At 38.4% G+C, this 23,582-nt stretch overlaps 1 protein-coding gene across 4 annotated transcripts in view; it reads right to left on the bottom strand.

Moving 5' to 3' along the window:
* Positions 1-281: 281 nt before the first annotated feature.
* Positions 282-23,582, bottom strand: part of puf (ubiquitinyl hydrolase 1 puf) — a 44,067-nt gene continuing 20,766 nt past the window's right edge. For 3 of the 4 annotated variants that reach the window (XM_073073916.1, XM_073073917.1, XM_073073919.1), the window contains exons 32-58: positions 23,123-23,295; positions 22,390-22,556; positions 21,912-22,005; positions 21,396-21,573; positions 20,776-20,916; positions 20,181-20,338; positions 19,832-19,958; positions 19,501-19,611; positions 19,109-19,185; positions 18,830-18,938; positions 18,399-18,557; positions 17,615-17,788; positions 16,814-16,960; positions 16,281-16,445; positions 15,450-15,674; positions 14,759-14,893; positions 14,217-14,407; positions 13,401-13,598; positions 12,751-12,872; positions 11,567-11,682; positions 10,994-11,291; positions 10,206-10,442; positions 9,583-9,722; positions 7,788-7,922; positions 6,903-7,005; positions 6,123-6,239; positions 282-5,794 (exon numbers count right to left, since the gene is read on the bottom strand). In XM_073073916.1, coding sequence (XP_072930017.1) covers positions 5,532-5,794; positions 6,123-6,239; positions 6,903-7,005; positions 7,788-7,922; positions 9,583-9,722; positions 10,206-10,442; positions 10,994-11,291; positions 11,567-11,682; positions 12,751-12,872; positions 13,401-13,598; positions 14,217-14,407; positions 14,759-14,893; positions 15,450-15,674; positions 16,281-16,445; positions 16,814-16,960; positions 17,615-17,788; positions 18,399-18,557; positions 18,830-18,938; positions 19,109-19,185; positions 19,501-19,611; positions 19,832-19,958; positions 20,181-20,338; positions 20,776-20,916; positions 21,396-21,573; positions 21,912-22,005; positions 22,390-22,556; positions 23,123-23,295 — 4,260 coding nt within the window. In that variant the 3' untranslated portion in view covers positions 282-5,531. The remainder of the gene's footprint in view (positions 5,795-6,122; positions 6,240-6,902; positions 7,006-7,787; positions 7,923-9,582; positions 9,723-10,205; positions 10,443-10,993; positions 11,292-11,566; positions 11,683-12,750; positions 12,873-13,400; positions 13,599-14,216; positions 14,408-14,758; positions 14,894-15,449; positions 15,675-16,280; positions 16,446-16,813; positions 16,961-17,614; positions 17,789-18,398; positions 18,558-18,829; positions 18,939-19,108; positions 19,186-19,500; positions 19,612-19,831; positions 19,959-20,180; positions 20,339-20,775; positions 20,917-21,395; positions 21,574-21,911; positions 22,006-22,389; positions 22,557-23,122; positions 23,296-23,582) is intronic. The other variant, XM_073073920.1, reaches the window with a different exon arrangement.

Below are 23,582 nucleotides of genomic sequence, written 5' to 3'. Positions count from 1 at the left end.
TTTAATATTTATGTGGATTAATTATAATATTGAACAATGACTTTTTTTTTTAGCAATTACTTATCAGTTATATGACAGTAGGTTATAGAAATGTTCGCCTCATGGGCTAGACAACTTTAACTCATATTTTTTTGTAATTACGACCCTGCGATTCATGCGAAGCGCAAGCTGCTTCGTGCAGTATTTAATTAACGCAGGCCAGCGTAATAATTAACAAATAAAAAAAAATCATGAAATAACATACTTTTCGAGAAACAACCACAAAATAAAACACAGCAGAGTTTTATAAAATACTGTTTACTTTGGCTTTCCAGTCCGATTTACAGTATTTATACCAATTTTCACAAATTAATTTTAATAACAGTTATATTGACCAAAACTCTAGTTTCAATCACTTAATATAAAGTATAATACATAAATTCAAATCATACAATGCAGGCCAAATGTAGAAATGCGAAATTTTGACCGCAACATTACTAAAAGCTCACAGTCAACTTACGCCACACTCAGTGGAAAACGTAAAATACAATCTTAAAAATAATAAAAAATTATAATTACAGCGTAGTTATATTTAAGGTATATATATTAATAAGCTCTAAAATCAGGACAAATTAATTACACATTTTATCAATTACCAGTCACTCCATACAGATTGATAGCACCACATTACATCATAATAACCCTTTTAGAAATCGCCCAGTGACTGTATTCTCTTCGCGTTCAAAGTTTACCTTTATAAAATAATCAAATTAGTCAAATACTTTGCAGTTGATCGCTTACAGTAATTACAAATTGGGTTTATTATAAATAATTGTAAAGAGTTTAGTTGCTTCCAATTTTAATGTTTAAATATTGATGGCTACCGTGACGTGAAATATTCGAGATATATAATAACTAGAATCTATTCAATAATGTTATTAATTAAAAAGTATGCTAAAACGACAAGTACATATTTTGTGATGGGTAATACGGCAAAAGTGGCACTATAAAGTCAAAAATTGATTATTCATTTTACACAACACAGGTTGAGTGGAATATTTGTTGCTCTGAAAATATTTGTGTATTTTATCTGTACATATTTATGATTTGGGCAGTGTATTATGAAAATTTACTATTGTAGCTACTAGCTCATCTTAATTAATATGTAAAATTAAAAGACGCACGTACTTGGCTAGGGCACCAATATATCCCCAGGTAAGAGTTCGTTTTAATATAAAAATAACATTAAAAGTGAAACTTGGCACTAAAAGTAACAATAATAAAGATACCTTGAAGCTTCACTTGCGTAAAAAAATATAAAGCAATGAAGGAATATTCAAAATTTACTTATAAATTAATTAACCCCAGCTAAAACATAATAAACAGAAATATTCAGTGGATATAGCCACTATGCACTAATGCAACTATTGCTGGATGAGTTAGGGTCGCACGATTGCCTCACATTCAAGCACAACACTTACATTAAAATTGCTTAGCTATCCACGTAATACTGTGCCCAATCGTATTTAGAGCCGAATTTACGTTCAATTAATTCCAACATCGACAACATTTATATCCAATACATAGTATATTATGAAAAAGTGTTCATTACTTTTAAAAACATTTTAATTTACATTCGACTATCAAATTGTACTGGCCTCGATTTAAAACATGCAAATAAAGTAAGTGGGTGCTCTGGACGGGTGGTTTACATTAAAATTTCTTACAATAGGTATAAAATTGTGATACAATTAAGAATAACTGGGATATTCTAAGCGGGTATTTTATCACTCGACTAATTAAGTTAAAGTCGTACATCTTAACTAACAAAACTTTCACAGCCGAAACGTAATTACAAATTTTGATACGAACAATGGTTAAAATTGTATTGAGTCTGTTCCGCAAACCATTTTAAGAACGTGTTTGATGTTAAGCAGCTTTTTTATAAATAAACTCGACTGTAAAGACATAGTTTAAGCAGCTGAGGAGAAACCCATACATTACACTTTCCACACAATAATTATAAACACACAAGTCTGACTTATTAATTATCTAATTGCAGAATTCACTTTAAAGAACCATTCAAAGATATACATTATCTAGTAAAGATTTCTAAATTGTTACAAAATTTGATAACACCTTTCAATCACATCACTCCTTGCAATGTGTTCGGGAGATTCAATGCAAAGATGCCTAACAACTTATCGACTATCAACTGCGGAATAATTAAAATACTGCTACCGCACTTATACAGCCAGAACCGAAGCGGATGAAGGGCAAACACTAATAATATTTTTACACTTTATAACTAATAAAATTTCTATGAATTTGTGTGCTATTATCTTTTTCACATACCGATATTAATTTTATATCAGACTAGTTAGCTGTTGCAAAATTCTGAATTATGTTTTAAATTAAATTAAAATGGAAGGCGACATTCTAATAATACCCATGAAACCACACTATATCAGTATCACCTGGACTGCCTTGACAAAGATGGAGCCGGAGATAGATTCGAGACCAGAATACCGCAATTATTGCATACTGTAATAATGTCACTGTTCAGAGCCAAATGGGTTAGTGACTTAAAGGTCTGTTTTGTAAATTTACGGTATATAATAATCACACTAATTACAATCATTCTGGCATCACATTTCATTACTGGGACATTTGAGGAAATAGGTGCTAATTTTAAACAGGCCTATTAAATAAAAGTAAAGATAACAACAACAGTCTACTTCCAACATCAAACATATCAATATGTGAAAAGGATTTTCTTTGCATATTATTAAATTTCTAGACCTTTAATAATTTTGTATAAACCACTTATTTAGAAATTTAATTACATCTTTTCTAATTACTAAAACGCTTTATTATTCACAGCGAAAAACTATTATAGGGCTCTTACATATTATCAGTATAAAAAGTATCAACATAACTTTAAGACGCCCAAAGCTTGGAAAACATCAGATGACATTGTAAAATACATAATCTTTTCAACTTGGAAGCCAAAAAATAGGTCGTGGTTTAGAAAATACCGATCATTTCTACAAAAAAGATCCTAAGAAAATGTTTTTATCCAAGCATTTGCTGTAAATATTATTGCTACAAAGTATCCAATACAACAACTATTTTATCCACAATCCAAATACCGACAACTACGTATTTCCTAAAATATGATAGGTTTACTGAATAGCTAGAAAATTAAAAATAGTTACAAAATACGCTATCGCTTGAGCGAATCGAGTCTAGCCTCGGCCGTGTGACTCCCTAGTTTACATTTTCCTCGCTGCCCTTGTAAAGAACAAAATTATAAAGTTTACATACAACAATCATTCTATATAAGGGCAGATATACTTTCTTGTCTATATTAGTCTGTGGTTTACTTAAGAGCAACGACTGCACAAATTGTAAACCAGAGGCTAACAAAGACACTCATATTATTCTTTTTAGCTCAAGTGAGTCTTTCATTTGTGTGATGTTTGGAATATGGAATGTATGCAAAACATCGTTGTATAAATTATAGCGCACTTTTGTGGTAAATGTCGAAACGAGTAAAACGGTATTTTGTCTCTTTTCTATGCTCTTTGTACACTTTGCGTCTTTTCTAACGGAGCGTTTTCCCTCTGTTAGCCCGTAGTTTTGCACGATTGCATTACGTTGACGCCAATAGCAGATACGTATTGCGCGCGGTCACAGCGGCAACAGCAGACAATCGTGTCGTGTAATCGTTGTGTTGCAGACCCGCGACCGCGCGCGATGCGGGTAAAAAACATTCCGTGGTTAACGTAACCTCCTTGTGGAGAGATGTTTTAATTTATATTTTTATTTTCCATATTATTTTTGATTCCTAAAAGAAAATTAAACAACTTAAAAATACTGTTAGTTATATTTGCTCTCATCCATATTTTTTAATACATTTTTAGCTTCAAATATAATCTTTCTTCTTCACAATGAATACACAACCCCTCACGCCATGTTATGAAGATCGTACGTAGCTGCCCACTTTTTTTCTAACGAATAACAACTTACTTTATTAATAATAAATGAATTAATATGTTTTGTACCAAATGAAGTAGGCGCAGTAACACACACATAGCGACAACGTCGAGGTACCAGATTCGCGACACAACGGAACTAATTGTTTGTTTGCTAGATAAATGCGTACACAAAAATTTTAATCTGATGTTTTGATTTAATATTTCATAAAGTCATTTCAAATATAAAAAAGTAAATGTAAGCAGACTTGCAAATCAAAAAACAAATTTAATTTTAAAAAATTAAAAAGAAGTATAATTGGTATAATAATATTCACATATGTATTCATGTTATTTTAACCACACCTATGACCCTACCTTACATGTTAGAACGTGTGCTTCTGGTATCTTCAGAATATTCTTAACAATTCATAAAACAGTGAAAACATGATCAATGTTACGGGCATATTATTTTCTTGTCGTCATGTCATCAATCATCATCATCATGCCATTAATTGTTCTAAAAATAGTATTTATATGAAAAATCAAAGATATTATACATCTCTACATTTGTGAACAAAAATCACTTCATTTTTATTTGCTGTTAATCTAGACATATATTATCTTTAATAAAGTAAAATAATTTTATTTAATACTTATACGAAAATCGACAGGTACTTATACTTGAAGTACATTATAACAACGAAGTAATTGAAAACACGAGTAATACCTTGAAGTGCCTGAGTATAAGTGTTATTAAACAAACAGTAATTCCCCCGATACCAAAAATACCAAGTGCATTGATCACTAATTTAGGTTAAGTCCCTATCATAATGGTTTAACTCAATAAAATGAACCTGCATATAATTCATATTGCTATCTGTATGTACACACGTTATAAAATTATAAGGACGCTCACATAACGTCAGACCAGACGGAAAATCGTGACGTAAGTCGAATAGTGTATCGTCGACATTTATCGGATTGGACTAAAAATACTATCGGTATTATAGTAGATGTGGGGATTATATTATTCGTTGGTCACTAATATAATAATTAAAATATTAGCAGCCATACATTTTATTTTCATTGTATGATTATTTGAAGGAAAATGTTTAAAGTAGCATCATCATCAGTGTTTACAGAACTTACCCATTCGTATCACACCAACGCGAAACCAATAGACAAATTATTGTACCTATGATGCTACAAGTTATTTGTATTCATGTCACATTTTTATATGGGTATTATTTAGACGATGAGTTTGTGTGTGTCAGCATTTTAGTATTCGTTCCAGTATTTGTCTGCGGATTTAGCATTGGTCTCTTCATGTGACCTGTTTCCCACTACTTTTGAGGTGCTGTTTCATATTCTTATTCTGTTACCTGAGCAGCTGCTACGTTGATGGTCTACGATTACTCGGTGCTGAAGTGTCAGTGGTCGGTGACCGGTCGGGTGGCAGTTGCATATCGTCCGCAGGCAATCGGGCGGCAGCTGCGCGTCACCGGCATGCACTCGGGCAACAGCTGCGCGTCATCCGCGGGCACTCGGGCAACAGTCGCGTCCCGTGCGGCGCTACTCGGGCGAGTGCTGGTGGTGGTGCGACGGCAGCAGCGCGGCGAGCGCGTGCACGGCGAGCGACAGCTGCGCGACGTACTCGGTGCCGCGCGGCGCGCTGGCGGCGGGCTCGTCGTCCTCCTCGTCCGGCTCGGGCGTGGCGTCCTCCGCGCCCTCCTCCGGCTCGCTGCCCTCGCCCGAGTGGCAGCGCACGCCCTCCGCGCTCACCTCGCCCACCGGCTCCGGCTCCGAATGCTCCTCGTCCGACACCACGACGAGCTCTGAAAATGAAACAAATATATATTGTAAACAACATGACGTAATAAGAATGTTATGTGTAGATCACAGAACATATATATGAGCATAATCAAGAAGTTACGCAATTCATTATTGTCACAAAATTAAATGAAAATCGGCCGATCTACGCTACATTTCTTACGTATCTTGTTAAGTGAATATGATGATCACAATAATCATTTTACTATATATGGTTGAATGGTTTCACAATGCTGAGAAATGAATAAAATCAAATGTACACAAAAATGAAAGATTAACATAATATTTACATAAAAGTACCTACAACACATTGAGCTTAACTATGTCACCTACCTGTGGTAGTACGCAAGAGTCTCTGCTGAAGTGCGTGCACGGCGCGCTGCAACGCCCTCGTCGCCGGTTGCGATAGCGTCGCGCGACTTGCGAGTAGTAGTAACGCGCGAGTCGATCCTTCAAAAACAATTTATATTAACTCTCAAAAATTACACAATATAAATTGACTAAAACAGAAGAGTTAAGTTACTTTCTTTTTTTTTTTGTTAACCAAATAACACTAATAAAATTTTCGAATTTACAATATTTTTTCGGTCAGGTTTAGAATCGGACTCAGATTAGTTACGACACAAATAAAATACGGCGCTAAAGACTACGTCCTTTAGCGCCGCGCCGCACCACTACGCTAACTTTTATTTTTTTTCTATTGCGTATTCATGCTGAGGTAGCTTTCACTCAAATTCAAGTTACTATCCCAAAATATGCGGCGCGTTGCACAACGCTAATGTCTGCGTTGCGCCGAGCAGGGTGCCGGCTCTTAGTGCATAGGAGGATATATAACTCAAAGGTGACTGACTGACATAGTGATCTATCAACGCACAGCCCAAATCACTGGACGGATCGGGCTGAAATTTGGCATGCAGGTAGATATTATGACGTAGGCATCCGCTAAGAAAGGATTTTAATTAATTCTACCCCCAAGGAATAAAATAGGGGATGAAAATATTATTTCGTAACGCGAGCGAATCTGCGAACAAAAGCTTATAGGAGGATAAGAGGGGTCGTCCGGTTTAGTGTAATGTACATCATGTACGCCCCAGTCGGGTGTAGTGTAGTTACCGAGCAGCGAGTGTAGCGGCGCGCGCGGGCCGGCGGCGGCCAGCTCGTCGGCCAGCGCCTCGCACGCCGCCGCGCCGCCGCCCGCGCCGCGCACCGCCATCACCTGCCAACACGCGAACACCTCGTATCATGTAACACCGCTATTCATTATCATATATATAAAATTCTCGTGTCACAATGTTAGTTAGCGTACTCCTCTGAAATGGTTTTACCGAGTTTCACCGAATTTTATATGCATATTCAGTAGGTCTGAGAATCGGCTACTATCTATTTTACATGCCCCTAAGTGATTAGGGTTGGTCACCCCTAATATTTTTTATTTATATTTATCAACAACGTTTGCCTGGTCAGCTAGTATACACGAATACGTATAATCGAAACACTTCTTGGAAAAGCCGGCCAAAAATATTTTTAACTAGTATACGAGTTGCAACTTATTTGCCGACCCTATTACTTGCTTTACACATAAATAATACAAAAAATCTAATAATTACACGGTGTAATTAGAATCCGCGCCAAACTTCTATTCCGCTCTGAAGTTGTTGCACACGAGTGTAGTCAGAGAGCCAATGCGGTCGAACACAACCACACGTGTATAGTCGGTAGCAACATTAAAGTACACTAACGCAACTATGTACACGAGGGCGAGAGCGGGGTGTCCCGCACTGTCTTCGTTCCGTTAATATCTACAATTTGCTGTTTCAACGCGACTCGCTTCTATATGTCAAGCAGACTAGAAGTTTGACACGGACTCTACCAATATAAAGTAACATGTTCCACTAAATAAACTTCCAAAATAAATTTACAAAATTTTAGGGAAATTGAACATTGTTCACCTAAAAAAATACTCGTACATATACTCACTATGATTATTTTATATTTTACCTTTGGGTAATAATGTTGCATGAATTCAAAAATAGTGGGGTCTTCCAACGAGTCCCGCTCGTCGAACAGTACCGCATCTATGTACTCGGACAGTACGCTGCACTCGAGTAACATCTCTTCCAACTTTGTATCGGCCTGTAACATAAATTTAATTTAATCTAATGGTACATACAAGAACAAACAATTATAATTATTAACAATAACTTTAGTTTTATTCATGAATTATACGAAACTTATATGAAGACGGAAGTTTGCGCGCTTAATGAGCCGGACATGCATACCAGCAATGGTATCAACAATGGATCAAAATGCCTGTGTAAGGCTTACGTATGGGAACTGTATTCATTTATAGTTTGTTGAAAATATACAGGGTGAATTTTTAAAACGGGCCTTCAGGGCTAAATCCGAAACTATAAGGATGAGCGAAAAATGCTGAAAGGAGTTACGAGGCCGATTTTGATAAAAACTAAAACTGCATCATTACTTTTTTAAAATAACTTTTTCCCTAGCCGGGAATCGAACGAGTTCATTTTGAAAAAAAATACACCCTCTATATTATTCCACTATCTGATAGTGTTGCTTATAAGGATCAAAATCTGGAAAGTAATGATAAATGACAAACTAAATTAAAAGCCTCAATTTTAAGAAAATACATATTTTTTCACATTAATCTGGCAGTTAAGTTCCCGCCATTCATTACTTTAAACATTTTTTTGGCTCAATGTTTCTAATCATTCGAAATGGACGTTTTGTTTCCCAATAATTTATATTTTTTATGTCTGACTTAGCTAAGGTTATTTTTAGGACCATTAAAATAGATTTACTTGCTATGGGCTAAGTTTCGTTTAATACAGATGTAAAGTTGACAATTTCCGAGAATTACTTTTTAGAGTCAAATCCGAGTGATTACTTAAAAAAGAGATATAGAAAATCATATTTAACATTGAAACGAAGTTGTAAACAACAAACAATAGGAATTTACTATTTAATCAGTTATCTATTTTCATTAAAAAATAAATCCTAAAAACGGCGGTAACTTATTTGCCAAACTATTACTTTCTCATACTAAGCCGTATGTCATAGTCATAACATCGAATAATTAGTTGATTAACCAACAAATTCTTCAATGGTATGACTTATGTCTGTTTCTAAAGAATTATACATAAATCATTTGTATTGTATAATCTTAAGGATTAGTATGCCAATGTATGAAAAAATACGTATTTTCTTCAAAAATTTCCTTTTCCTTTAATTTGTCACATAACATTACTTCCCAGAATTTGATCCATATAAGCGACTCTATCAGATAGTGGAATAATATAGAGGTGTAATTTTTTTCAAAATGAACTCGTTCGATTCCCGGCTAAGGAAAAAAATATTTTAAAAAACTAATGATGCAGTTTTAGTTTTTATCAAAATCGGCCTCGTAACTCCTTTCAGCATTTTTCGCTAATCCTTATAGTTTCGAATTTGGCCCTGAAGGCCCGTTTTAAAAATTCACCCTGTATATATGATACATGAGACATATTAATTAGTTACTCTTCGCTTGTATATTAGAGATTGCGTGTTATTGTGTGGTAAGGGAGACACACTTATCTGAGGCGTCCCAACCTAGTCTTCAGGGGTAACGAGGGGTAGGCATATGTTATCTTATTGGTGTCATGTGGTTCATCTGGGATTTTCACAGATATCTATGGGCGGCTGCCTGATGAAATGTGGATATTGGCATATCCACTTACCATTATACTATCGTTGACCATTACACTACGTCACTATTATAAGAACGTATACAGACCGGGTCACTGGCGACGTCCCGCCAGAAGGCCGCGAAGTGGTTAAAGCGCAGCGGCGCCGCCTCGAGCGCGCACAGCGCCGACAGCAGCACCAGCTGCTCCGACATGCAGCGCTGGCTGCGCGCCACGCGGCAACACGTCTCTGTTTACAACGGACCGTCACGTTTGTGGTGAGGTTATATGGCCAATTAAAGCCATCTGTAGTGTATATTGGTATAGTCCGCGCCAAACTGCTAGTCCGCTCTGAAGTTGGCATTTGGCTATGGCGACGAGATTTATTTCTATATCCAGATAGGACTAGCAGTTTTACGCCGACTATAATCATTAGCTATTATTGTACATGAGTTGGGAAGTTAAGTACTTTTACCAAACAAATATTTTTTAACATTGTTCTGAAATATTAAAAACACGCCGTAGAATAACTTAACGGCGCGTATTCGCAACTGATATTTCGAAAATATTGATTTTATCCGTGTGCTTTGTTCAACAATTCATCATTCAGTTGTAAAACTGAAAAGTATACAATTATAGCAGTAATTACCAGTATAGTAACCACCACTACATATAATTTGACACTGTTTTTGTTATTTAAATCGTACCGTACAATAAGGATGTTTATTCTCACCAATAAACTTGTGATAGGGTCGATAGAGCGCTGCGAGCGGCGGCGCGGTGTGCGAGTTGTGCGCGTTGTGCGAGTTGTGTGCGTGGTGCGGGCGCGAGCGGTGCGCGTGGTGCGCGTGGTGCGCGCGGGCCGGCCGCGCCGCCGCGTGCGCGCCCGCCGCCAGCGGCACCAGCGCGCCCAGCGCCGCGCCGCCGCCGATCAGCACCAGCTCGCGCAGCACGCCCGCGCACGCCGTGCCTGCAGTCGAATCACACATTACATTTTTTTTTTAATTTGTCAATCATTTTTTTTGCTACATATGACGATCATTCCTGGAGGTTTCATCTCAAATTTAGAAATAGAAAAAAACTAGTCTTAAAGGCCTGACCACACAGAGCGCGTATTCTAGCGCCACGCTAGGGCGTTAGCGCTAGTAGTAAATCCTGACGCTGTTGAGTTGTATTGTACTGAGTTACTAGTAAGACGCAAAATCCTGATCAGGATTTTGATTTTGATTGCTCAGGATTTTGTTCTAGCGCTGACGCCTGGCGCGGCGCTAAAATACACGTTCGGTTTGACCGGTAAAATATAAAACACCGTGGTACTACCTAAGGAAAGAAACCATTTAAGATCAATAATTCGTTTCATTTTATAATTCTTTCACAGTGAACTTTTTTAAGCTAAATAGGACAAAATGAAAATCAGTACTGAAACAAAAATAAATGCGGTATAAAAATATTATGTACTCTCGCAAAGCTCAATTTGTGGATACGTAATTAAAACAAGAATCATACGTATCGGATACGTACCGAGCGAAGCGTCTCTCAGGTGCGTGAGCCGCTGGTGCAGGTTGAGCATGGTGAGCAGGCGGCGCGCGCACTCGGGCCAGTCCTTGCAGGAGAGCAGCAGCGCGCGCGCCTCCTTGGCGTCGCGGCGCGTGCGCAGCGTGCGGCACAGCGCGCGCGCCCAGCGCAGCGCCGCCGTCAGCTCCGCGCGCACCGCGCCGCCGCCCGCCCCGCCGCCGCCCGCGCCGCCCGCCCCGCCGCCCGACACGCCGCCCACGCCCGCGTTGCCCTCCACGTACACCGCGTGCAAGCTGTGCAGCGCCTATTGGAGTTCAAGTAACACACTCAATAACACGTTCTTGATCCATTTCGTCCGTGATAAGCAACTCAAAAAAAACAACTAATAATAAAACAAATAAATCCACAGAAAAAATTGTTGAGTGAATAGATTGCGATGAAATAAAAACTAAATGTTACCAAGTGAAATCCTATGCTTTCTACGAAAATTTAAATTCAGTACACAATCACATAAATTACTATAGTATGTACGAAAAATGTAAAACACTTAGGGCTATTTACTAACGGAACTGTACTTACTTCAAAGACCATTTGTAATCCGCCGTTATAAACTACGTACAGTCTGTCGTCTTCGTCCACGACCAACGTGTTCAACACCGATATCAGCGTCGTCCAGTTTGTTCTAGAGTTTAAAGCTATAAAGAAACAAAATTATCAACAATTTTTTTACCACTAATAAATGCAACGACATAAAATTATATATCGGTTTCTATGTATATGTATGTTTGTATATAATAAAAAGAAATGGATAAAAAATAAAATCATTCTAACTAAACAAAACATTCATTCGCTGTTGGCCCTTTTTTTTTTTTTTTTTTTTTGTTGACGAGGGGGAAACCTTCAAAAGGTACCCGACGCCATGGGAGTGACGCCGGGTTATGTGGGATTTTTACCACACTAAAACCCCCCCGGTGGCCGTCCTCAGCGTTTGGTGGAGAACTCCGGGATCTCCAACGGAACACAACCGGAGTCCTCCTAACGCGATGCCCTTTTATCGGGCTCTGCCCTGGGGGGAGCAATTTACGCTCCTCTCACATCCCCTGGTGATTACAGCGATATGCGACCACACAAACCGCTGTCCTTCCCGGGGTCGCTTGCTGGACGGTTTGAGCTCCCACTCTTGCCGCCCGCAACCCCGGAAGCCCTTTTTAGTCGCCTCTTACGACAGGCAAGGGTTACCGTAGCCCTATTCTGGTCCCGGTACTACAGGGACTCGCTGTTGGCCTAATGTAATAATAACTTAAAAGTGTAATCCTTATAAAATGTTTCAATGTTCCAATATTGTATGTACTTGCAAATAATATTATTGTGTGAAAAAATATTTATGATAGTTCAGCGAAGCAACATTTAAACAAATTGTGAACAACTTATTAACTTTATATAACAAAGGGGAGTTTCGATGAGTCAAAGTTTTATTTGTAATATCGGAGTAGCAGTCAAGCATGTGGTCCATCTAATGTGTAATCGACCCCAAATAACATTAGATTCCTATCGAGCCACCGATGCGCGATACCCTGCCACCGATACCGAGCACTAAGCTGGAATGTCTCTGCTAAAGTATATCCCCTTACCCCACCCTTCAAACCAGAACATAGCAGTACTTAACTCTGCCGTTAAGCATAAATAGGTGTAGCGGTGGTGCTGCCGGCGTCGAACCACAGAGGGTTCAAAGTCAAGATGTCGATGTGGTGAGGGTATGGTACCTTGCAGGTAAGCGGCGAGCGTGCTGCGGCGGAAGGCGGCGGCGTCGCGCGGGTCGATGGCGTCCGGCTCGCCCGCCGCGCCGTCCTCCTCGCCGCCGCGCCCCGACAGGATGCGCGCCAGTCTGACAACACACGACACTTGCTTATAATAACGACACAAGGTCCACTCAATGATTATAAAGACATTTCACCTAAATGTAAGACCAATAATTCTTAATACATTTTAGGTAAATACTACACGTAGCATTCGTCAATTTTAAAGGAAAACTAAAAATTTAAACTAGAACACTATATTAGCAGATTTTTATAGGGTGAATTATTTAATTGCGCGTGGATAGTGACATCCGAGACTATAAGGATTAACGAAAAATGCTTAATAGAGATACGAGGCCGATTTTGATAAAAAAAATCAAACGGTATCATTAGATTTTAAAAAGTCTGTTTCTCAACGGAAAATTAAGATCGTTTTAGAAAAAAAAGGGCGCACCGTATTATTAAATCATCGGATAGTGTCGCTTATAAGGATCCAATTCTGGGAAGCAATTATTTATGTCAAACTAAAGAAAAATGCTCGTTTTTACGATAACACTTTTTTCACAAACGCATGATAAAAACTTCACCCTACATACACAACATAACTATAAATATACCTTAGCAGTTCGTCCGCAGCGCCGGGGTACAGATGCGCATGCGGCGCGATGTTCCTGTACGCCCAGTGCACGTTCTGGTGCGTGACGAGCGAGCGCGCGAACGTGACCGAGCGCTGGCAGCACAGCCGCAGCAGCGCGTAGTACGGCGGCAGCATCGCGCGGTTGTACGACACCACCTCGCCGTCGTCGTGGTCCGCACTACGCACACACACAAACATAGATAGATAGATACAAAGGGACGTAGAGGCAAAAAATATAGATAAATAACTTTTATATCCAATAAACTAATTGCTACTTATTTACTAAAATTATTTTAAAACAGACAGCAAAATGTACTGATATATAAAGCATATATTAAACTTACTATACAAATAATTTCAAGGCAAAAACAAAACGCATAACAATCATAACAGATTATAACTATTCATGCATAATAATCTTTCAATTTAATATTATAAGATTGTATATAATAACACCATACCAACTTTTAATACATACTCAATTGTTCATAATCATTAATAATTGTGGTATATTTAATCGCAAAGTTGTATGTAAAACTGGCAATAAAGGAGACCAACAAAATTTGTAAGCATGTGTAAAAAACACATATAACTTCACACAAATAACTAATGTAAAGTCAGATAACAGTCGCAGTCTACCCTTAGCTATAAGCATTTACTGCACCTATTAAATGAGATCAACAAAAATATTAAACAGCGAAACGCTAAGATAATTTTAGACAACATTGACAGTCTAGCAGTTAGCAGTCTATTTAGTACTTTGTCCATGCTAACCATAGGTTCCAAAAACACTCACAGTATATAATTAAAGGCGAAGTGCTTGTTCACTCTGGGGTTGTTGATCGCGATCTGCACGTTCTCCGGGCAGTCTACGGAGACGGCGTGCCAGAAGGTGAGCAGCGCCTGCTTGTTGGGGTGCACCGCTACCGACGGCTCCGATATACCCGGGTGGTATAAGTCCCATAGGTCGTTGAAGTACGCGCCGAACTGTGTATTTTTGATATTATTGTTGGAATTAATAATGATTGGAAGCAATATGTACACTTTGTTTTCCAATAATAATGAAATAAGTGTAATATGATTGATGTTTCAAAATGTTATATTCCACGCAAGCTTACTGATTTAAAATAAAAAGAGCTTGAATTTGTTTGTGACAAACATAGTCCTTTAAAGTAGCAATTAGCCTAAAACAAACAGTACAGATATAGATGTTTTATCTTTTCACAGGACATTTCACACAAATAAAACGGTGTAAGTATTATTCCTCGGTTTCTACTTATAAGTCGCTGGTACGCTTCTGGCTCTAAGGACATAATATACACAATTAAGATTACTTACCAACAACTTCTCTCCTCTGCCGACTACACAGTAAGACATGACGCCAAAGTACGCAGTCAGTTTCATAGTGCCATGTGACGCTATGTCAGTGTACTTTCGCGCCGCTTTCAGTTTGGCCAGCAGCATCGTGTACACCTGTGAAAAAGTCAAGCTGTATAAAAGAAATTCCTAATGCTTGTTTTCAGTAAATAACAAAGAATCGTAATAGATGTATTGATATATAACGTAATAGATTGTTTAGCAATAGGCGAAACAAGTAGTGCATTCAAATTAATATAAAACAGGTAATACAAATGATACCACGGAGAGTATAAGTTAGGCGATTTTCATTTGATTCTGCATTGCGCATATAGTGTGTTAATCGAAATTAGTAATTATAAACACCTTTAAACAGTTTGGGCTGTAGGGTGTTCCAAAGAATGAGACATAAACACATACGCTCGAAAAACATAACCTTCCGTCGTCGGGCAAAAAAATCTATACTCTATACTAATATTATAAAAATATAAAGTTTGTAACTTTGATTGTTTGTAAAAGCTAATCTTCGGAAACACTGAACCGATCATGAAAATTCTTTCACAATCAGAAAGCTACACTATTCAGGATTACTATAGGCTATACATATTTTATTATGATTTCACAAAAAGCGGGTGAAGCCGTGGGTACTGCTACTGAATAATATAATGCCGACCTGGTGCAGCGTGAGATGCGCGGGCTCGGGCATCTTGTGCGGGTGCGCGGGCGGCGGGCGCGCGCGCGCGTACCCCGCGCGGAAGTGCTGCGACGGCACCAGCGCCACCAGCAGCAGCGCCGCCGCCGCCCGCACGCGCGCCGCGCCCGCCGCCAGCAGCTGCGCCTCCAGCCAGCGGTCCGCCGTGTGCAGCGCCCACGCGTGCGCCGCCTTGTTGCGCGGCACCTGCGCCGCCCGGGGGACACCATCGTATCATATCAACACGTAACACGTAGTAGTGTTGACATTTACACATTAGCAATTTCATTGCGTCGAACACCACGTATGATATCAATCCGTAACAGGTAGTAGTGTTGACATTTAGCATTAGCAATTTGAATGCGTCTGGCACGTATTATTAATTTCTCTTCATATTATACAAGCTAGAATAAAGTTACTTCTTTTTTCTTCCTTTTCTTTCAATTCGTATAACGTCATTGCAAACTATGTGACACTTTGAGCAGAATGTTATTTTGTCTTTTTTTTAATGTACTAGTAACTATTGAGTTGTTTATTTTATATAAGTCGAAATTGTATAATTACCGTTTTCTTTTATATTAACTTTTGTTTAAAAGAAAACATAAAAAGATTTTAAACTTTGCAATAACACAGCAAACACGAAAAAAATTTCGAAGCAAAGCGTATTGTAAGTTACGAAACATCTAATTTTTAACGCTTATTGAACTAAACCACTTTTTTATTTCGAAAGAATCATACAAAAAATATCAATCACCAAGTAAACATAAAATGTAGAGATAAGTCAAAAAGTAAAATATGTAGTAGATACATCACCTGCAGCGCGAGCCACTCGAGCGCGGCGTGCGGGCAGGCGTCGGCGGCGTCCCACAGGCGCGCCAGCACCAGCGCCGTGAAGCACGGCAGGCCGCCGCCCGCGCCCGCGCCGCCGCCGCTGCCCTCCACCAGCAGCGTCAGCAACTTAAAAAACGCGCCGCAGTTCTGCGACCGCCGTTCCACGCACGATTATGATTATATGTACCGGTACCTACCATTCGATGCGAGTCGGTGCGTCTGCTATCGACAATCGTAAGTTAGGTTAGCTCTAGCGGCCCTCGGTGACGGGAAGTCACGGGAGCGTTACTAGAAACTACGTTCCGAATTCAGTTCATTAATTTCAAAGTTTCACTTGTCGTAGTAACATTTATTTTTATTTCATCGCAATTTTTAAATTTAAATCTAGTATCCTAACTTGAAGCAAAATTATAAACAGACGTCAACGTAACTAAAAAGAACGAGCAACTAAGATTGAATTTGTAAAAAAAAAGGAAAAGAAAAGAAAACAAAAAACATTTAGCACAAGAACTCACTTCCGAATGCTTAGCGATTGCCTGGAAGATCATATTGATGATTTTCTGAGCCAGCGGCTCGTTCCACCGACATAGCGCGAATATCAGCGAGCGCGTCTGCTGCAAGTTTAAACAGTCCCGTGTTTGCTGGTAGATGAAAGGAAACCCCTGGAATGCAAACGGTATTTTGTATGAATAAAACGCATGTCAAATCTTTATTTTACCAGGTAGAGTATTTCTCTAAACTTTTCTCATACGAAAGGTTTTTGTCCAGCAGTGGAATATTAATTGTTGGATGATGATTATTATGACCATACTAACGTCGATGATAACGATGTCGATGATAGTGTCGTCAATGGCAAAGACTGTATCTTAATCATAAAACGTAAATGATCTCGATTTTGACTATGATTATAACGACGATGAACATGCTAACGATTATAACGATCGTGATATGATGTAGATAACGATGTTGGTGACTTTTTAACAAGTACGAAGATGATCGTAATGCCGATGATGACGGTGGACGTAACGATCATGATGACTTTTTAACAAGTACGAAGATGATTGTGATGACGATGATGACGGTGAAGGTAACGATCATGATGACTTTTTAACAAGTACGAAGATGATTGTGATGACGATGATGACGGTGAAGGTAACGATCATGATGACTTTTTGACAAGTACGAAGATGATCGTGATGACGATGACGACGGTGAAGGTAACGATGATGATGACTTTTTGACAAGTACTAAGATGATCGTGACGACCATGACGATGGTGAAGGTGACGATGATGACCACGATGTTATCCCCCGTACCTTGGCGTGTATGAGTGCGCGCGCGTCGCAGTCGGGCAGCGCGAGGTGCCCGGCGGAGTCGCGCGAGCGCTCCACGAGGCCGGCGGCGAGCGCCACCATCTTGTCGAGCGCGCCGGGCCGCAGCTTGTCGCCGCCCTCGCCGCTGCCGCCCGCCTCCTCCGCGGGGGACTCGCCCTGGAAACCATCGCGTTACGCTCGTAAACTTTAGCTTGAACGACGTTATAGGGTTACGTAACCCAAGGGCAAAAACAGAACCCTAAAAAGTATAACCACTACAGCTACTATAAAAACAAATATCAAAAATAAAATATATGAATTTTTTTATGGTATGGAACCCTGCGCGAGTATACGAGTTCGACTTGCACTTAGCCATTTTATTAATTTGCTTGTGCTTATATGTCTTACGACGGTGATGTTACGCGAATTTACGCGAATGTTACGCGATGCTAAATATGCTTGTACTTCAACATAGTTATTAAACATCAATTATTATTCATTATGTTTCATTTATTATGAAAGTATAATAAAAGTATTAAAAGAAACGTTTAAGCATTTTATAATTATACTTTTCAAAACAAATTACAATTGTTATTAATAAATGAATAATGAAAATTTTAAAATAAAATAAACCAGAAATCATAAAACCTGGAAAAATAGCATTACATTAGCATGACAATTAAAATTCATTGGATTTTCGAAGAAAGATCGACAAAACATCGCTTTCTTAATGCAATTTAATAACCCTTCCGTTCCCCATACACATTCTTTCACTACATATACTAACCGTAGAGGAATTCTGCCCGAGATAAAAGTTGACCATGCTGGAGATGGCATTGATGCGCAACATGAACTTGCCCTCCTCCTCACCCATCTTGCTGAACTCGTACAGCAGGCTGAAGTACTCCGTCAGGTGTCGCAAGTGCGACCTCGCTCCGTTTTCCATCTACAACGAAATTATCAATCGCATGTACTATATACCTTATTAAAAAGATATCATCAATAAGCAATTTATTTCACACGCATTTGCCACTTCATTCAAATATTTACCTAAAAATCACTATAAAGCATAATTTAATTTTTTAAGTACAAAATTTAAAAGCAACTTAACCGAATGTCATGCATACCGTTATTTTTTTTTTTTAAAGTTAGATTGCTATTTCAAAGAGACTTGCAGTTTACTTAGAAATTTATATAATAATCAAATGATTAACTCACCAAAGATAACAACATTCTTATAAACCTAGTAACACAACTCGCTTCCCCCAATTTACTATTATCCTCGCCTTCTTCCATACCTTGCAGGTATAAGGCACAATGACTAGATCTGGAAAAAAATATCAATTGATTTAATTGAACGATTATTTTTTCAATACTATAATTTTATTCTCCTCTAACATCGCTTAAGAAAACAAAAAGAAATTTAACATTATATTTTTTTATTTATAACTTTATAATTTTATTAACTGTATTATACAAAATCTATTGTAAACTCACCTCAGCCTTTGTATGACGTGCATACATAGCCTCTGAAACATTTGCCGGACCATCTGATTCGGACACTTTATTAGCACCTATAAACAAACATGACACATTTTAATTTCAATATGTTATATCAATAAAAGTAAATGAGTGGTATAAATACACAGAAAATTAATTGGAAAGTGCACTATCACTTGCACGAAACTTTGCGTCCTCAAAATAAAATCAAGTTTTATGTCATTCCGCATTACATACCTAACCATATATACCATATATAACCATTTTTTACATTTTTAGATATAGGTATATCTAAAAATGTAAAAAATGGGGCTGTTCTGTTAAAAGTTAAAAAGATAGGGTACGTCTTTCTTTACCTTTATACGTATATAGCTTTAAAGTGTTCGTACCTGCATGGGCCACCAGGTGTCGTCCGCCATGTGTCCTAGAAACCACTCGGACGCCGCCGCAGATGAGTTGAACTGCTTCGTCACCAACTCCACCCATGACACCATTGTTGGCTATATAGGCAAAATATATCTCAAGAAATTAAAAAAAAATATACAACCATAAACACTAGTGCCCTATACTTTTAGTTCAATTTTATGTGAATAATTAGATTTTCATAACTTAAAAACATCGACATTAAAATATTTAAGAATCATAACTGTTACATAACAAAATTTATACATTCAATGATGATATTAGTTTACTCATAAATAATGGGATATCATATAGAACCTTTTCTTTCGCGTGTATGAATGTCTCGATGAAGAATGACGTGGAGAGGCGCGCCGCCACCTCTGTGATTTCCGGCCGCAGCGTCAGCAGCGACTGAGGCACCGAGCTGCACATCTGGCCCATGAACCTACAAATATTAAATTTACGGTCATACGTAAAAGTGCATAAAACGAGGTTACATAGCTAATCAGATTTAGTAGTTAGGACATCAAACTTTAAAGACTACAACTAACAATAAGATCAACAAGTATACTTCTGAAAAAAAAAGTCGGGTACTATATAGTATAGTAGTAGGGTATGGGGCTGTGAGTGTAGAAAGCGTTTATTTTATTATTATTATTATACTAACGTGAAATAAGCGTGCTGGAAGATATTTTTGTCGTGCAGGAACTGCATGTTGTCGTCCCAGATCCACTTGAGCAGGTCGGGCGGCAGCGCGATGGCGGGCGGAGGGTCGCTGCTGCGCCGCTCCACCGACGGACTGGGACTCTCCTCCGCCGTTGACGACTGTGGACATATGCGAAACTGACATTTGAACTAATCTTTTAGTTTGGATAACAAAAAATATCTATATAAATATATTAGTCAGAACGATAAATATGATTTCAACTTCATGTGTTAAATATTTGTTTGAATCATGCTAGCGATTATATGTTAAATTTGATGAAAGACTGGTCAAAAATTTCAATCACTTATTGTTCATTTAATAACTTAAACCGTGGACAAAGTTTATTATAATCATTTATGAATGTGGCAAAACGTTGATTTTTAGCATTTTTGAATTCAATTTATGACATGGTAGAATACATATTAAAAGTCTAAAAATACACAAAATATACATGCACACTGCTAATACTCTATAGACATTGCTGTTATACTATAAAAGATATTGTAAGGTCAAAAATATAAAAATCAATCACAATATTCCTAGAATTCCAACTCACCTGCGCTTCTTCCAGCTGGCCGCTATCAGAGCCGCGCGGCGGCCGCGGCGGGCTCAGCTCGTAGAACAGCATGTACGCGCTGTTCGTCTTCTCGAACGAGAAATCCATGAATTTATCCGTTACTGAGTCGTATGTTTTACTCTGAAAACGCACGAATGTATATGTGAATTGGTTTCACCTTAGTTGGAAGGTTGTAGAAATAACACGCTTAAGATACATAGCGTGATTATAAAACATTAAAATTTCACTATATTGAACCTATTATTGTCTTATGGATGGACACTATTTTCCTGTCTGAAGAGGAGAGATTTTCCGAGCACAGTTCACTTTGTTGGTCAAATATCGTAAACTCCACATGCTTATGATTTTTTTGAAAAACTCCTTTCAGGCATATAGGTTTTCACACAAACTTTCATTGTTTCACTATTCATCTATAATATATGCAAATAATTACAAAAATCCTGAAATTTGAATGCCCGAACCCCCAACGAAGGGTACTAAATTCCGCTATACCTTTTAAAGGCTATAACTGTTAACTCAGGCTCACTAACCTTGCATAACACAACACAAAAAAACAGATACCCCAATCCCGCAGCTCCACCCACAACCGTCTACATTACCGTCATCTCCCCGCCGAAGCACTCAGCGGCGATGTGCGCGGGGTCGAAGGGCTTGACCTCCGCGTCGTTGAACAGCAGCCAGCGGTCCGCGTGCTCGTGCTCGCGGTCGCGGATGAACGAGTAGTAGTGGCCGCCGTCCGCAGTGCCCGTGTGCACCGTCACGCCGATCAACTCGTACCTAGTGGGAGAGTGACGTAAGACTTTCTCCGACGAAGACGCGTGTCCTACTTCATAAGCTGTCGGACCTCCGGACAGAAGTATCGAGTACACGACGCTTCTTCGAATGGCATCCCAGGACAACAACTTATGTCTAGCAGGTCTAGTCTTTGTAGTTTTATTATTAGACAATTAAGTGTAACTACCGATTCGAAAGGAGTTTTATTTAGAGACGAAAAAAAAATAGACGTAAGGAGTATTACTTATTGACTTTAAATTTCTTTGGTCACATTTATAGAATTAAATCCTACATGAATATCTACTATATTTTTTTTATTTGCCAATAAATAGTTAACTTACTCATAATATTCTTCAGTCTCAGAGTTGTCTTCACCTTCTGGAGTACTACCACCTTCGCTTTCCTTCTTAAGTTCTTCGGATTTCCGTTTTTCTTCTGTAAAATAAAAAAGTAACATAATTCATGTTCAACACAAACTTGTACTTATGTCTGAAACGAAACATAGACACGTCAACAGTTACATGTAAACATTTTAATTTTGCGTTATTCAACTATTAGCAAAGTAAAATGTAATCCTAACTAATATTATAAATGCAAATGTAAGTTTATTTTTTGTTTGTTATACTTTTACGCCTGAACTAAATAACTGATTGTCATGAAATTTTATACACACATTTCTAGTATCCACAAAAAGGATATAGGGTATTTTTAACCCGAAAAACGTCCATTCCCGAGGGATAAACGAAAACTTCTGAAGGCAAGAGAACCAGTGACTAAAGTGCTAGTATAACAAGAGTAAAAAGTAATATAACAAATTACCTTGATACTGTGCCGGCATGAGGTGTTTCTCTACATATCCGGACATGTCGAGCCGCATCGGGAACGAGAAATGCGTGTTCACCTTCTCCTTGAGCATCGTCAGCATGTTAAACGTGTACCGCATCGTGTTGAAGCACAGTATCCGCGGCAGCTTCTTGAAACACGCCCTGGGAGAATAAATGCAGTTAAAAATTGCAGATTTTTTGTCGCTAGAGATATTACGAGGGTTAGTTTGATGAGTTTTATATGGAGTATATTATGAGTGTAATATGGCATAAGTATAGTTTGGCCTCTAATTTAAATGTTTACTTTGTTAGAGGTCCACGAGACTGGTTAAAAAAGGGTTGGAGAACTTCAAACTATTAAAATTACTTAATTTTCTTACCGACAAATAACACATACTTACTCTACTATGTAATTTGAAGCCTAATTGTATCATAAATCGTACACTATTGTACCTAAAATATTAATGCCCGAATGGGCAGAACATTCTTTGAAACGATTCAAACAAATTTCAAAATGAATTTCTGTTAGTTGCACGAATATTAATGGTTTGTTCCGATTAACATGGGGTTAAATTAAAGTTTACTGAAAACAGGATCCGTGGAAAAAATAATACTTAGGAGCCATAATGATTTTTACACTTTTTATATTTAAATCGATATAGAAACGTGCTGTAAATTACACATTAAAACAATAACTCATATATCTACAGGTAGTAGAGCTTACATACCGTTTCTCAGCGCGCACTTTGGTGGAGCAATGCGAGCACGTGTAGCAGTTGTCGCCCTCAAGCGTGTCCTTCACAGTGACCTCGTCGAGGCTCTGGTGCAGGTTGCGCATGTCCGCCACCTGGCACCGCACCGTGTAGAACTCCTCCAGCGTGCGCGACACGTGCGGACAGTCCTGCGTCAAGCATCCTTAGTGTAACTTGGATCAATATAGGACGTATTAAAACGATACTTGGTGTGACTTGGATCAATAAAGGATGTAACCCAAATGGTTTTGTGTGTTTCTCGTGAAGAGTGTAATCTAAAAATTTTATACGTGTCTCATGTACTAATATTAAAAAATAAGCGAGAGGACAATATAAATGCTGTCAATTTGGATTATATTCTTTATGGACACAAAGTCACAACAATATTTTTTATTACATGTGAACTTTTAAAATATAGAACGAATTACATTTCAAA

This window comes from Epargyreus clarus, unplaced genomic scaffold (genome assembly GCF_041222505.1).
Source record: "Epargyreus clarus isolate Ecla_fem2 unplaced genomic scaffold, WU_Ecla_fem_2.2 ptg000006l, whole genome shotgun sequence".
Taxonomy (NCBI): Eukaryota; Metazoa; Arthropoda; class Insecta; order Lepidoptera; family Hesperiidae; genus Epargyreus; species Epargyreus clarus.
Note: the sequence above shows the minus strand (reverse complement) of the source record. Positions and strands in the feature narration are given on the sequence as shown.